This window comes from Bombina bombina, chromosome 4, assembly GCF_027579735.1.
Source record: "Bombina bombina isolate aBomBom1 chromosome 4, aBomBom1.pri, whole genome shotgun sequence".
Lineage (NCBI taxonomy): Eukaryota > Metazoa > Chordata > Amphibia > Anura > Bombinatoridae > Bombina > Bombina bombina.
In genome coordinates this window covers 868,420,743-868,437,305 of record NC_069502.1, presented here as the reverse complement: position 1 = coordinate 868,437,305, position 16,563 = coordinate 868,420,743, and the positions used below count along the sequence as shown (strand labels likewise).

The window sequence follows — 16,563 nt, the reverse complement described above, 5'->3', positions numbered from 1 at the left end:
TTATCTGAATGACAGTTTTTCACAGCTAGATGGCTTTAGTTCATGTGTGCCATATAGACAACTGTGTGCTCACACCTGTGGAGTTATTAAAGAGTCAGCACTGATTGGCTAAACTGAAAGTCTGTCAAAAGAACTGAGATAAGGCTGTTTGCAGAAGCTTAGATAAAAGGTAAAAAGTATATTAATATAACAGTGTTGGTTATGCAAAACTGGGGAATGGTAAATAATGGTATTATCTATCTTTTTAGACAATAACATTTTTGTTGTTTACTGTTCCTGTATTATCTATCTTTTTAGACAATAACATTTTTGTTGTTTACTGTTCCTTTAGTTAAACATTTTATGTAAACATCTCAAGGTGTTTACTGTCCCTTTTGAGGTTGATTACACGCATAAAAAAATAATAAAAAGGGGGGCTTGTCCGAACAGCGTACCGGAATGGACGCACTTTCTTTGAGCTCTGCATAGGATCCTCTCTAATCCGCTGATTACAGGGATATAACAGCAAAATCAACTAACCTACTCTTCAAATAATAGCTCTGCAGCAGTTGGTGGCTATTTTTATTCTTGCTCTTACATGCTGTTTATATGACTTCAGGGCTACAAATCGGCAACATAAGACCTAAGGCAGCAGCCTAAACATAGGTGGCGACCCCCCACGGATACACCGGGTTACCAGTGCTGGCAGAAGATACCTGCCTTACTGAATTTATCTTTCTAAACAGGTCCTCACCTCCATACAGACCTCGCAACAACTATCAGTCTAAAGATCTACACCGCTATTAGCAATGGCGAGAATAATCACAACCACGTGGAGCGACAACATATCAGACAAGTTTGATCGCTATCTTGCCAAGATTGAGGCTTTGTTCCAGGCTCTAATCGATAAAACGCCATCAGAACAAGAGCTCCTCTAATATATGGACAGTGTCATACCTGCAAAAACTAAGAATGCGTATACGCTGCACTGCCAGGAAGATGCAGCAAGCCACCCCTCACAATCCAACATGACCAATTGCACCAGTAAGTCGACATCGCTGTTAGCAACAACAATTTCTAAAGGCTTACCCAACCTTATCAACAACTCTGAGGCATACACTAGCAAAAAGAGAGTCAACGGCACCCCTGGACAGACTTTGGTGATTGGCCCTGACAGGATATTGAAACCGCCTTTGACCGCAGATGGAGAAGGCATACAGTCCCCTAAAGATGGCGATACAGCTCATCCGCATTTGGCTCTGTCTGGTCTAAACCGGGACATGATAAAACGCGCAACATCATCCATCAGCTATGCAGTCAAGGATATCCACTTACGGCAATTATCGTTGAAACAACCTGAAGCTCATACTGGTGCCGTGGCTCATCTGTATTCAACTACTGGAAAATATCTAACTACTGCGGTAGCCTCTGTAGGGAAATTAGAAATTGCCTTGCTGCTCTTGCAGTGTCCCTCCTTCATCCTTAGATCCATGGCGGTAAGACATTCTGAATTGCAGAGATGAATTAGTGTTTGGAAGATGGGAATAGGATAGACACTTTATATGCTCTAACACTTATCACTTAACACTTATCAACTTGTATGGAACATATACTGCTGGAATATTGTAAACCTGACTATGCAGCTACAACCACTCAATTATTGGACATGTTATGAGAAGTTTGTGGGTTTAAGTACAACATGTTATTGAATATTATTGTGGATAGAATCAGTGGGTATGTTTATATCATAGTAGAGTTGAGTAAGTGTCTCTAAACAAAGATGTAATATCTTATAATCAAAGAGCTATTCCATTGTAATTCAGTGTTAATATCTCATTATGTTTTAGTGATATAAACGTAGGCTTTGTATATCATATGTCCAGAGAAGATTTAATTAAATATTGGTTGTTTCTTGCCTTGGTGTAATTTCTAATGTACTGGGCCAACTAAATATATATAACCTACATATATAGCTTATAAATGATTAGGGGGCTCATGCTCTTTATCTGTAATGAGATTTCACTGTCCTTGTGTCTACAATTACTGGTCGCTAAATATACTTTAGGACTGAACATATTAAGTCAATCCATAGCCTTATAATTAGCATTGCTTATTTGACACCGCTGATACCATTGGGAAAGAAGAGCTCTAATATACAGGATTGTTGACATTGTAATTTGTATCTTATCTACTATTAATACCCCACAATGGATATACATACTTTAAGACCAGGGTAAATGTTGTATAGTATTTTATATGGTCCATGTTTAATGTTAAATTGAGGACATTAACTGCTAGATTTAGAGTTTTGTTGGTAAAGACCCGCGTAGCTAACATTGCTTTTTTTCCCCAGCACACCCTTAAGACAACGCTGGTATTTAGAGTTGTCTGAGGGGCTGCGTTAGGCTCAGAAAAGGGGGCGTTGAGCCTAATTTAGCTCCACATCAACCCTCAATACCAGCGTTGCTTACGGTAGCGGTGAGCTTGTGCACGATATCCCCATAGTAAACAATGGGACAGTTTGGGCTGAAAAAAAACCTAACACCTGCAAAAAAGCAGCGTTCAGCTCCTAACGCAGTCCCATTGTTTCCTATGGGGAAACACTCTCTAAGTCTGCACCTAACATGAACCCCGAGTCTAAACACCCCTAACGTTACACTTATTAACCCCTAATCTGCCGCCCCCGCTATCGCTGACACCTACATTATACTATTAACCCCTAATCTGCCGCTCTGGACACTGCCGCAACCTACATTATCCCTATGAACCCCTAATCTGCTGCCCCTAACATCGCCGACACCTATATTATACTTATTAACCCCTAATCTGCCCTCCCTAACATCGCCGCCACCTACCTACAATTATTAACCCCTAATCTCCCGCCCGCACCGTCGCTGCTACTATAATAAAGTTATTAACCCCTAAACCTAACTCTAACCCTAACACCCCCCTAACATAATTATAATTTAAATGAAACGAAATAATAGTCCTAAAATTAACTAAATTAATCCTATTTAAAACTAAATACTTACCTATCAAATAAACCCTAATATAGCTACAATATAACTAATAGTTACATTGTAGCTATTTTAGGATTTATATTTATTTTACAGGCAACTTTGTATTTATTTTAACTAGGTACAATAGCTATTAAATATTTAATAACTATTTAATAGCTACCTAGTTAAAATATTTACAAAATTACCTGTAAAATAAATCCTAACCTAAGTTACAAATACACCTAACACTACACTATCAATAAATTAATTAAAAAATGACCTACAATTAGCTAAATTAAAATACAATAAAATAAAAAATCCCCCCAAAATAAAAAAATTCTAACGGATGAAGGACCTCCTCTGCGCACCTTGCATGAAGAATTCGGCTCGGCTGGGTGAAGACGACTCAAGGTAGGATGATCTTCAGGGGGTTAGGTGGGTTAGAGTAGGGGTATGTGGGTGGTGGGTTGTAATGTTGGTGGGGGTATTGTATTTTTATTTTCAGGTAAAAGAGCTGATTACTTTGGGGCAATGCCCCCGCAATAAACCCTTTTAAGGGCTGGTAATAGAGCTGATTACTTTGGTAGTTTAGAATAGGGTAGGGCATTTTTTTATTTTGGGGGGATTTTTTATTTTATTAGGGGGCTTAGATTAGGTGTAATTAGTTTAAACTTCTTGTAATTCTTTTTTATTTTTTGTAATTTAGTGTTTGTTTTTTGTATTATAGAATAGTTTATTTTATTGTATTTTAATTTAGCTAATTGTAGGTAATTTATTTAATTAATGATAGTGTAGTGTTAGGTGTATTTGTAACTTAGGTTAGGATTTATTTTGCAGGTAATTTTGTACTTATTTTAACTAGGTAGCTATTAAATAGTTATTAACTATTTAATAGCTATTGTACCTAGTTAAAATAAATACAAAGTTGCCTGTAAAATAAATATAAATCCTAAAATAGCTACAATGTAATTATTAATTATATTGTAGCTATATTAGGGTTTATTTTCTAGGTAAGTATTTAGTTTTAAATAGGATTATTTTTAGTTAATTTTAGGAATATTATTTCGTTTCATTTAAATTATATTTATGTTAGGGGGGTGTTAGGGTTAGAGTTAGGTTTAGGGGTTAATAACTTTATTATAGTAGCGGTGACGGTGCGGGCGGGAGATTAGGGGTTAATAATTGTAGGTAGGTGGCGGCGATGTTAGGGAGGGCAGATTAGGGGTTAATAACATTTATTATAGTGTTTGCGAGGCGGGAGTGCGGCGGTTTAGGGGTTAATACATTTATTATAGTGGCGGCGAGGTCCGGTCGGCAGATTAGGGGTTAATAAGTGTAGGTAAGGTAGCGTTGACGTTGGGGGGGACAGATTAGGGGTTAATAAATATAATATAGGGGTCGGCGATGTTAGGGGCAGCAGATTATGGGTTTATAGGTATAATGTAGGTGGCGACGGTGTCCGGTCGGCAGATTAGGGGTTAATAAGTGTAGGTAAGGTAGCGGCGACATTGGGGGGGGCAGATTAGGGGTTAATAAATATAATATAGGGGTCGGTGATGTTAGGGGCAGCAGATTAGGGGTTTATAGGTATAATGTAGGTGGCGGCGATGTCCGGTCGGCAGATTAGGGGTTAAAAATTTTTATTATAGTGCCGGCGATGTGGGGGGGCCTAGGTTTAGGAGTACATAGGTAGTTTATGGGTGTTAGAGTACTTTGTAGCACAGTAGTTAGGAGCTTTATATTCTGGCGTTCGCCCATAAAGCTCTTAACTACTGACTTTTTTTGGCGGTAGGAGTCTTGTCGGTAGAGGGTCTACCGCTCACTTCTCCCAAGACTCCAAATACCGGCGTTAGGCAGATCCCATTGAAAAGATAGGTTAGGAAGTGAGCGTTAGACCCTTTCCTGCCTGACTCTAAATACCAGCGGGCGGCCAAAAGCAGCATTGGGACCCCTTAACGCTGCTTTTGACGGCTAACGCAGAACTCTAAATCTAGGTGTTAGTAACTAAAGTTATTGTTCAAAACGTTAAAAAACAAAAAAAAACTCTTGGGCTTATTTGATCACGAGATCAGGAGACCAACCGAAGCTCTTATTATAAGCTCTATTATGATCTCACAATGTAAGCATATTAAGGACAATGCTGCATGGTATTGTTTTTTCTTTTTATGGTTGCCTGCATTATAAACATCTGTATTGTCGAATTTCTTCAATAAAGCCCATTTAAAAAAAAAAAAATTGAGAGACTAAACTGAGAACACATTCAGATATTTAAAAAAATAAAATAATAAAAAGTACAAATAATACAAATGTGACACAATTATCTAGATTATTCGTCTTAAATGGATATGAAACCTAAAATATTTAATATGTGATTTTAAACAGCTTTGCAACTTACTTCTATTATCTAATTAGCTTCATTGTCTTGGTATTATTAATTGAAAAGCATACCTAGGTAGGCTCAGGAGCAGCAAGGCATTTCTGGGAGCTTATTGCTGATTGGTGACTGCACACAAATGCACATTTTCATTGGTTTAAACTTCTGTTATGTAAGTTTGTTACACCCTGTACCGTGTACTATCAGGTAACTTCCTGCTGTAATTACAGGGCGTCTAGAGGAAAACCCGGGCACTGGGCTATTAAATGTGAAGAAAGAGGATGAGACAGATGACATGAATAGTCATCAGACTGAAATGCATTGGTCCCTCCCTGCTGGTGAGTAGTAATACGTGAGAGTTTGCCGGGGCTGTGCACACAGTTACTTACTGCTCTCCCTCCCTGCCGGTGAGTAGTAATAGGTGAGAGTCTGCCGGGGCTGTGCACACAGTTACTTACTGCTCTCCCTTGTAGTTTACTGTCTGGTTTATAACCGCAGATAACACAATGAGTTTAACCCTTGTATAGTTCATGTTGTATTTTTATACTGGAATATAGTGCAGCATAACCCAGAATAAAGGCGTTAAGCTAAAAATAAAAAGTACCACAATATTTTGGGCTATTCTCTGGGAAATACACAAACTGTTTTATGGTTAAGTTAGAAAAAATAGACCATGTGATATAAAAACAGAATCTGCTTTATTTGTACAGATGAAGAAAAGGCTGATATAGTGAAAGTTGAGATAACTGAAGATCTGTGTGTGAGGAGTCAACTGGAAGCCCTGGATGAGGAAACCAGTGACAGTATCACCTTGGGTGAGCGGGCATGTGTGCTGTGTCTGAGGGACAAGGGTTACAGGTGATATGTGGTTTGTCTCAGGGATGCAAATTATAGGTGAGTGTGCATGTGAAATGTGTCAGAGGGATATAGGTTACAGGTGAGTGTGCATGTTTGTTTAGTCTGAGGGAGGCAGGTTACAATGTGCATGTATATTGTATTTGAGATTCTTGGGTCATAGGTGAGTGTGTACTTTTGTTGTGTTTGATAGTCTTGGCTCACAGGTAAGTGTGATAATTTGCTAAATAATTATCTAATGTGCCAGTAGTAATTTCTGGGTAATCACACAATTTTATATCTAATGAGAGAGATATTGATGCACCCCACAAGCACTACAAAAAACGTACACATACACGTGTATGCTCACTGTTCAGGCCGTATGGATGTGACACCTTCAGATGGCTCAGTGGTTGAGCACAGTGGAGAACCGTATGTGTGTGATCAGGTGAAGACTGAGGAGGATGAAATTCCTATAAATACGGCTACAGATGATTAGTGCATATTAAAGGGACAGTCTACTCCAAAATGTTTATTGTTTAAAAAGATAGATAATCCCTTTATTACCCATTCCCCAGTTTAACATAACAAACACAGTTATATTAATATATTTTTTACCTCTGTGATTACCTTGTATCTAAGCCTCTTCTGACAGCCCCCTGATCACATGACTTTTTTTATTATCTATTGACTTGCATTTTAGCCAATTAGTGCTGTGTTGTGCTCAACTTCATGGGCGTGAGCACAATGTTATCTATAAGGCCCACATGAAGTAGCAGTCTCCTGTTGTGAAAAGCAAATAAAAAAGCATGTGATTAGGAGGCTGTCTGTAGTGGCTTAGAAACAGGCAGACATTTAGAGGTTTAAATGTTAAAGTATAATAATATAACAATGTTGGTTGTGCAAAGCTGGGGAATGGGTAGTAAAGGAGTTATCTATCATTTTAAACAATAACAATGTTGGTGTTGACTGTCCCTTTAAGTAAAGGGAATATTCTGTGATGGTTACATTTTGTATCTTGTAAATAACAGTTATATTTTCTCAGATGCTTACACGGCAGATAGTGTAAGTCAAGTAAACATTTAGCAAATATCTTGACATGTGACTTTACAGCTGTTGCCAACTTTACCAACTTTTTTTTGTATTTTTATCACTATGTATGTTAGATGTTTGAGGCGCCAGGGTGAGTGTACGTGTGTCACATGTCAGGGACACAGGACACAGGTGATTATACATGTTTAACATATTTGAAGGACGTAGGTCAACAGTGAGTATACGGATATGACGTGTCTGAGGGACCTAGGGCATAGGAGAGTGCATGTGTGTGGTGTGTCTGAGGGATACAGGCCACAAGTGAGTATGTGATTTTGATGTGTCTGAGGGATGCAGGCCACAGGTGAGTGTGTCTGAGGGATGCAGGCCACAGGTGAGTGTGTCTGAGGGATGCAGGCCACAGGTGAGTGTGTCTGAGGGATGCAGGACACAGGTGAGTGTGTCTGAGGGATGCAGGACACAGGTGAGTGTGTCTGAGGGATGCACGACACAGGTGAGTGTGTCTGAGGGATGCACGACACAGGTGAGTGTGTCTGAGGGATGCACGACACAGGTGAGTGTGTCTGAGGGATGCACGACACAGGTGAGTGTGTCTGAGGGATGCACGACACAGGTGAGTGTGTCTGAGGGATACACGACACAGGTGAGTGTGTCTGAGGGATGCACGACACAGGTGAGTGTGTCTGAGGGATGCACGACACAGGTGAGTGTGTCTGAGGGATGCACGACACAGGTGAGTGTGTCTGAGGGATGCACGACACAGGTGAGTGTGTCTGAGGGATGCAGGCCACAGGTCAGTGTGTCTGAGGGATGCAGGCCACAGGTCAGTGTGTCTGAGGGATGCACGACACAGGTGAGTGTGTCTGAGGGATGCACGACACAGGTCAGTGTGTCTGAGGGATGCACGACACAGGTGAGTGTGTCTGAGGGATGCACGACACAGGTGAGTGTGTCTGAGGGATGCAGGCCACAGGTGAGTGTGTCTGAGGGATGCAGGCCACAGGTGAGTGTGTCTGAGGGATGCACGACACAGGTGAGTGTGTCTGAGGGATGCACGACACAGGTGAGTGTGTCTGAGGGATGCACGACACAGGTGAGTGTGTCTGAGGGATGCACGACACAGGTGAGTGTGTCTGAGGGATGCACGACACAGGTGAGTGTGTCTGAGGGATGCACGACACAGGTGAGTGTGTCTGAGGGATGCACGACACAGGTGAGTGTGTCTGAGGGATGCACGACACAGGTGAGTGTGTCTGAGGGATGCACGACACAGGTGAGTGTGTCTGAGGGATGCAGGCCACAGGTCAGTGTGTCTGAGGGATGCAGGCCACAGGTCAGTGTGTCTGAGGGATGCAGGCCACAGGTCAGTGTGTCTGAGGGATGCAGGCCACAGGTGAGTGTGTCTGAGGGATGCACGACACAGGTGAGTGTGTCTGAGGGATGCACGACACAGGTGAGTGTGTCTGAGGGATGCACGACACAGGTGAGTGTGTCTGAGGGATGCACGACACAGGTGAGTGTGTCTGAGGGATGCACGACACAGGTGAGTGTGTCTGAGGGATGCACGACACAGGTGAGTGTGTCTGAGGGATGCACGACACAGGTGAGTGTGTCTGAGGGATGCACGACACAGGTGAGTGTGTCTGAGGGATGCACGACACAGGTGAGTGTGTCTGAGGGATGCAGGCCACAGGTCAGTGTGTCTGAGGGATGCAGGCCACAGGTCAGTGTGTCTGAGGGATGCAGGCCACAGGTCAGTGTGTCTGAGGGATGCAGGCCACAGGTCAGTGTGTCTGAGGGATGCAGGCCACAGGTCAGTGTGTCTGAGGGATGCAGGCCACAGGTCAGTGTGTCTGAGGGATGCAGGCCACAGGTCAGTGTGTCTGAGGGATGCAGGCCACAGGTCAGTGTGTCTGAGGGATGCAGGCCACAGGTCAGTGTGTCTGAGGGATGCAGGCCACAGGTCAGTGTGTCTGAGGGATGCAGGCCACAGGTCAGTGTGTCTGAGGGATGCACGACACAGGTGAGTGTGTCTGAGGGATGCACGACACAGGTGAGTGTGTCTGAGGGATGCACGACACAGGTGAGTGTGTCTGAGGGATGCACGACACAGGTGAGTGTGTCTGAGGGATGCACGACACAGGTGAGTGTGTCTGAGGGATGCAGGCCACAGGTCAGTGTGTCTGAGGGATGCAGGCCACAGGTCAGTGTGTCTGAGGGATGCAGGCCACAGGTCAGTGTGTCTGAGGGATGCAGGCCACAGGTCAGTGTGTCTGAGGGATGCAGGCCACAGGTCAGTGTGTCTGAGGGATGCAGGCCACAGGTCAGTGTGTCTGAGGGATGCAGGCCACAGGTCAGTGTGTCTGAGGGATGCAGGCCACAGGTCAGTGTGTCTGAGGGATGCAGGCCACAGGTCAGTGTGTCTGAGGGATGCAGGCCACAGGTCAGTGTGTCTGAGGGATGCAGGCCACAGGTCAGTGTGTCTGAGGGATGCACGACACAGGTGAGTGTGTCTGAGGGATGCACGACACAGGTGAGTGTGTCTGAGGGATGCACGACACAGGTGAGTGTGTCTGAGGGATGCACGACACAGGTGAGTGTGTCTGAGGGATGCACGAAACAGGTGAGTGTGTCTGAGGGATGCACGACACAGGTGAGTGTGTCTGAGGGATGCACGACACAGGTGAGTGTGTCTGAGGGATGCACGACACAGGTGAGTGTGTCTGAGGGATGCACGACACAGGTGAGTGTGTCTGAGGGATGCACGACACAGGTGAGTGTGTCTGAGGGATGCACGACACAGGTGAGTGTGTCTGAGGGATGCAGGCCACAGGTGAGTGTGTCTGAGGGATGCAGGCCACAGGTGAGTGTGTCTGAGGGATGCAGGACACAGGTGAGTATGTGATTTTGATGTGTCTGAGGGATGCAGGACACAGGTGAGTGTGTCTGAGGGATGCAGGCCACAGGTGAGTGTGTCTGAGGGATGCAGGCCACAGGTCAGTGTGTCTGAGGGATGCAGGCCACAGGTCAGTGTGTCTGAGGGATGCAGGCCACAGGTCAGTGTGTCTGAGGGATGCAGGCCACAGGTCAGTGTGTCTGAGGGATGCAGGCCACAGGTCAGTGTGTCTGAGGGATGCAGGCCACAGGTGAGTGTGTCTGAGGGATGCAGGCCACAGGTGAGTGTGTCTGAGGGATGCAGGCCACAGGTGAGTGTGTCTGAGGGATGCAGGCCACAGGTGAGTGTGTCTGAGGGATGCAGGCCACAGGTGAGTGTGTCTGAGGGATGCAGGCCACAGGTGAGTGTGTCTGAGGGATGCAGGACACAGTTGAGTGTGTCTGAGGGATGCAGGACACAGTTGAGTGTGTCTGAGGGATGCAGGACACAGTTGAGTGTGTCTGAGGGATACAGGACACAGGTGAGTGTGTCTGAGGGATGCAGGACACAGGTGAGTGTGTCTGAGGGATGCAGGACACAGGTGAGTGTGTCTGAGGGATGCAGGACACAGGTGAGTGTGTCTGAGGGATGCAGGACACAGGTGAGTGTGTCTGAGGGATGCAGGACACAGGTGAGTGTATGTGTGTGACATTCAGACATTACAATTTGTGCATTGCTATAAACGGCTAAAATGTGACCATATTTACATGATCTATGCAGGTGATATTAAGACAAATGATCTGTATGTAAAGAGTCAGCAGGAAGCTGTGAAGCAGGAAATCTGTGACAATATCAGTACAGGTGAGTGTGAGTGTGTTATGTGTCTGAGGGATGCAAATCATCTGCCCCACTAGGTACAAAGAGGTTTTATTAGGGGGAGGGAGACTTTTTAGAGCATTATCTGCTCCTAATAAAACGGATGTAAACTCACCTGTTAGTGCAAAAGAATGAACATGGCTTACTACTGATATTTTGTTTACTTTTATTAAAGAAACAAAAATTCTTTTGACTAACCTTAATTAAATCCATAAAATATTTGACATCTTTTGGCATATCATTGTGTTATATTCTCCCTCACGGGCAATAAATATTATTATAACTAACCCTTTTTTGTGTAAATTATGAATTACAAACCATGTCATGTTTTAGACATTCTTGGGTCACAGCTGAGTGTGTATAATAAGTGTTAAAAAATGTACAGTATAATGTAACTGCTACTATAAATTGTGTCTCCAAATCTGTACAGAGTATACACGGTTTGGCCTCACTTGTGATCTATAAAGTGTCAGAAAAACCTCACATTTTTCTGATGCTAATACATCTCCATGTACAACATACGTCCTGCTGCATTAGTGTAGTGCTTACCTACCTTTAAATAATCTGAAATAATAATTCCCTTTATTCTAATAATATACACATAGATCATTTTAGATAAGAGTGAAAAACCTTTTATTTATATATATATATATATATATATATATATATATATATATATATATATATATATATATATATACGTTAGCAAAGATGTGCACTCTCACTCAATTGCAGCTGCCAGGGTGCTAGTAGAATTAAGTATACCATCAAAGAAAGAACTTGCACTCACTGGACTTTTCAACAAAACTTTACTTGGCAAAAATAGTGACGTTTCGGGGACAGTGTGAGGAAGGGGATACACAGTCTGAGGAAGGGCATACACTGTCCCCGAAACGTCACTATTTTTGCCAAGTAAAGTTTTGTTGAAAAGTCCAGTGAGTGCAAGTTCTTTCTTTGATGGTATATATATATATATATATATATTTTTATATATATATATATATATATATATATATATATATATATATATATATATATATATATATATATATATATATAGTTGCACCGATACCATTTTTTTATGACCGAGTACAAGTACCGATACTTGTTTTCAAATACTCGCCGATACCAATTACCGATACTTTTTTTTTATGCCATGCGACAGTTTACAAAGGACTGTAATTCAAAAGACATTATGAAATAATAAAACAGTTTTATTTGTCAAAAGTTTACTGAACATGTTTATAAATAAAAAATATTACAATAAAATATTAAATTTAACCTTTTAATGCCGTTATGCCGTTCCATTCCATCATAATTACACTGGGCTTTAAAGCCGTTATGACAGAATAGAACGTCATAGCTAACGGCTGTCCTGAAGTCTTCTGTGCTTTCAGGATTTGATCGCGGTCTGGAGGGCGTTCCTAGGGTTGTAGGGACGCACTCCAGACGCGATCCAATAATTGAAATCTGACATTTGTATGGAGGTTGTATCTAAGTTGAACAGTCTCACTTTCAGCACTACTGCATGGGGCAGAAAGATATTTTGGGGCCATTTTAGCCAGAGCTGGAAATCTGTTTATTAACTGCCCAGTACTTCAGTGGTTTGTCTGAACGAGGTACAGTGATCTCTACTACAATAATACAAATAACAGCAATTTGTATTGGTAGAACAGTAGTAAACAATTTTTAGTTTAGTCTCCACTCCAGTTTAAAATGAAATGGGAACATGAAGTTTGAAAAAACGCCACAAGGTAGCATATGGGTAGGAAGTGGAGGTATCGGTTTAAGTATCGGTGCATTTGCACGAGTACAAGTACTCATGCAACCCTAAAATATATATATATATATATATATATATATATATATATATATATATATATATATATATATATATATATATACAGACCCTGCCCTTAAAACGGCTGAAAAACCATATTAAGATTGTCTATGGGGAGCAGCTATGCCCACGAGAAAGATGGTGTATGCGCGTTTTTATTCTGTGAGCCAGGATGCATAAATTAAGAGCAGTAGGGGGCGTTGCCTACCTCTGAAGAAGCGACCAATAGCATCGCGAAACGCATCAGGCCACGCCCCCGACTCAAATTCAGTGTTTTAACAGTGCTACGGCACGAAGTGTATTATACACACTACGGTGTGTGCATGTAAATAATATATATTTTTTATACAGTTTGTATGCTGCTGCATGCAGTCTCCACTACAGTGTGACAGTTTTTATGGCTCAGTTCATCTGAAATAATAAAGAGTGTATCTTTCTAACTCCTCTAGTAGTCCAGTTGTTTAACCCCTCAGTGCCCTGTGCTTTTTCAGCACAAGGGCTTTATAGGGTGGGACAGCTATCTGTTGAGCTCCCGCTAACGGTTCTTCTTCTGTTTGGAGAGACAAAAGGGAACTGGACAAAGAGGATCTGACTGGCTGTGAGAAGCCTCCCTGCTTTTATCATACCTCATAGTGTTGAGGTTGCTACACGTCAGTGCAAATTTGTCTTATGTTTTGATTTATGCCTGTGGACTCTTAACATACTACACCAGGATCCTTTTGTCTGTGCGCCCTTCCCTCTTCTGCTATTTCTCTTGTAAGGTGTATCCAGTCCACGGATCATCTATTACTTGTGGGATATTCTCATTCCCAAAAGGAAGTTGCAAGAGGACACCCAACAGCAGAGCTGTAATATAGCTCCTCCCCTAACTGTCATAGCCAGTCATTCTCTTGCAACTCTCAACAAGCTAGGTTGTTGTAGGAGAGAGTGGTTAAATATAGCTAGTTTATTTTCTTCAATCAAAAGTTTGTTATTTTTAAATAGTACCGGAGTTGTGCTATTTTATCTCAGGCAGTAAATAGAAGAAGAATCTGCCTGAGGTTTCTATGATCTTAGCAGGTTGTAACTAAGATCCATTGCTGTTCTCACATATGTCTGAGGGAATTACACAGATGAGGTAACTTCAGCGAGAGAATGGCGTGCAGTTTATTCTGCTATCAGGTATGTGCAGTTATAATTTTTTCTAGAGATGGAAAACACTAGAAAATGCTGCTGATACCGGATTAATGTAAGTTAAGCCTGAATACAGTGATTTAATAACGACTGGTATCATGCTTACTCCCAGGGGTAATACCCTTATGATATTGCAATATAAAATGTTTGCTGGCATGTTTAATCGTTTTTATATATGCTTTGGTGATAAAACTTTATTGGGGCCTAGTTTTTTCCACATGGCTGGCTTAAATTTTGACTCGAAACAGTTTAATGAGGCTTTCCACTGTTATAGTATAAAAGTTACAGTTGGTGCAGTTAAAATTACAAACTGTGACATCCAGCTTCCCTCAGGAGTCCCCTGTATGCTATAGGACATCTCTAAAGGGCTCAAAGGCTTTCCAAAGTCGTGTATTGGGGAAGGTAGGACCACAGCTTGCTGTGGCAGTTCTTTGTGACTGTTAAAAAACGTCTATTTCTCCAACATAGGTGTGTCCGGTCCACGGCGTCATCCTTACTTGTGGGATATTCTCTTCCCCAACAGGAAATGGCAAAGAGTCCCAGCAAAGCTGGTCACATGATCCCTCCTAGGCTCCGCCTACCCCAGTCATTCTCTTTGCCGTTGCACAGGCAACATCTCCACGGAGATGGTTAAGAGTTTTTTGGTGTTTAAATGTAGTTTTTATTCTTCAATCAAGTGTTTGTTATTTTAAAATAGTGCTGGTATGTACTATTTACTCTGAAACAGAAAAAAGAAGAAGATTTCTGTTTGTAAGAGGAAGATGATTTTAGCAGACGTTACTAAAATAGATTGCTGTTTCCACACAGGACTGTTGAGATGAAGTAACTTCAGTTGGGGGAAACAGTTGGCAGACTTTTCTGCTTAAGGTATGACTGGCCATATTTCTAACAAGACTATGTAATGCTGGAAGGCTGTCATTTCCCCTTATGGGGACCGGTAAGCCATTTTCTTAGTTAAGTAAAAGAATAAAGGGCTTCATAAGGGCTTAAAAAACTGGTAGACATTTTTCTGGGCTAAAACGATTGCTTTGCTAAGCATATTTTGCAGATTCTAACTCTTAATGGTTATTATAATCTTGGGGATTGTTTAGAAAAACGGCAGGCACTGTGTTGGACACCTTTTTCAGATGGGGGCCTTTTCTAGTTATAGACAGAGCCTCATTTTCGCGCCACTAATGCGCAGTTGTTTTTGGAGAGCAAGGCATGCAGACGCATGTGTGAGGAGCTAAGAATCACTGAAAAAGCTTATAGAAGGCGTCATTTGGTATCGTATTCCCCTCTGGGCTTGGTTGGGTCTCAGCAAAGCATATAGCTGGGACTGTATAGGGGTTAAATGTAAAAACGGCTCCGGTTCCGTTAATTTAAGGGTTAAAGCTCTGAAATTTGGTGTGCAATACTTTTAAGGCTTTAAGACACTGTGGTGAAATTTTGGTGAATTTTGAACAATTCCTTCATACTTTTTCACATATTCAGTAATAAAGTGTTTTCAGTTTGAAATTTAAAGTGACAGTAACGGTTTTATTTTAAAACGTTTTTTGTGCTTTGTTGACAAGTTTAAGCCTGTTTAACATGTCTGTACCATCAGATAAGCTATGTTCTATATGTATGAAAACCAAGGTGTCTCCCCATTTAAATTTATGTGATAATTGTGCCATAGTGTCCAAACAAAGTAGGGACAACGATGCCACAGATAATGATATTGCCCAAGATGATTCCTCAAATGAGGGGAGTAAACATGATACTACATCATCCCCTTCTGTGTCTACACCAGTTTTGCCCACACAAGAGGCCCCTAGTACATCTAGTGCGCCAATTCTTATTACCATGCAACAATTAACGGCTGTAATGGATAACTCTATAGCAAACATTTTATCCAAAATGCCTACTTATCAGAGAAAGCGCGATTGCTCTGTTTTAAACACTGAAGAGCAAGAGGACGCTGATGATAACTGTTCTGACATACCCTCACACCAATCTGAAGGGGCCAGGAGGGAGGTTTTGTCTGAGGGAGATATTTCAGATTCAGGAAAAATTTCTCAACAAGCTGAACCTGATGTTGTAACATTTAAATTTAAATTAGAACATCTCCGCGCACTGCTTAAGGAGGTATTATCTACTCTGGATGATTGTGACAATTTGGTCATTCCAGAGAAATTATGTAAGATGGACAAGTTCCTAGAGGTTCCGGTGCCCCCCGACGCTTTTCCTATACCCAAGCGGGTGGCGGACATAGTAAATAAGGAGTGGGAAAGGCCCGGCATACCTTTTGTTCCCCCCCCTATATTTAAGAAATTATTTCCTATAGTCGACCCCAGAAAGGACTTATGGCAGACAGTCCCCAAGGTCGAGGGGGCGGTTTCTACTCTAAACAAACGCACTACTATTCCTATAGAAGATAGTTGTGCTTTCAAAGATCCTATGGATAAAAAATTAGAGGGTTTGCTTAAAAAGATTTTTGTTCAGCAAGGTTACCTTCTGCAACCAATATCATGCATTGTTCCTGTCACTACGGCAGCGTGTTTCTGGTTCGAGGAACTAGAAAAGTCGCTCAATAAAGAAT

The 16,563-nt window shown here is 42.0% G+C and overlaps 2 protein-coding genes across 2 annotated transcripts in view; one reads left to right on the top strand and one right to left on the bottom strand.

Annotated features, from left to right (window-relative positions):
• Positions 1-16,563, top strand: part of LOC128657359 (gastrula zinc finger protein XlCGF67.1-like) — a 101,355-nt gene that overhangs the window by 53,869 nt on the left and 30,923 nt on the right. Inside the window, exons 3-5 of the mRNA XM_053711677.1 lie at positions 5,583-5,690; positions 6,063-6,167; positions 10,895-10,975. Coding sequence (XP_053567652.1) covers positions 5,583-5,690; positions 6,063-6,167; positions 10,895-10,975 — 294 coding nt within the window. The remainder of the gene's footprint in view (positions 1-5,582; positions 5,691-6,062; positions 6,168-10,894; positions 10,976-16,563) is intronic.
• Positions 1-16,563, bottom strand: part of LOC128657355 (oocyte zinc finger protein XlCOF7.1-like) — a 190,822-nt gene that overhangs the window by 148,998 nt on the left and 25,261 nt on the right. The gene's annotated exons all lie outside the window — the stretch shown is intronic.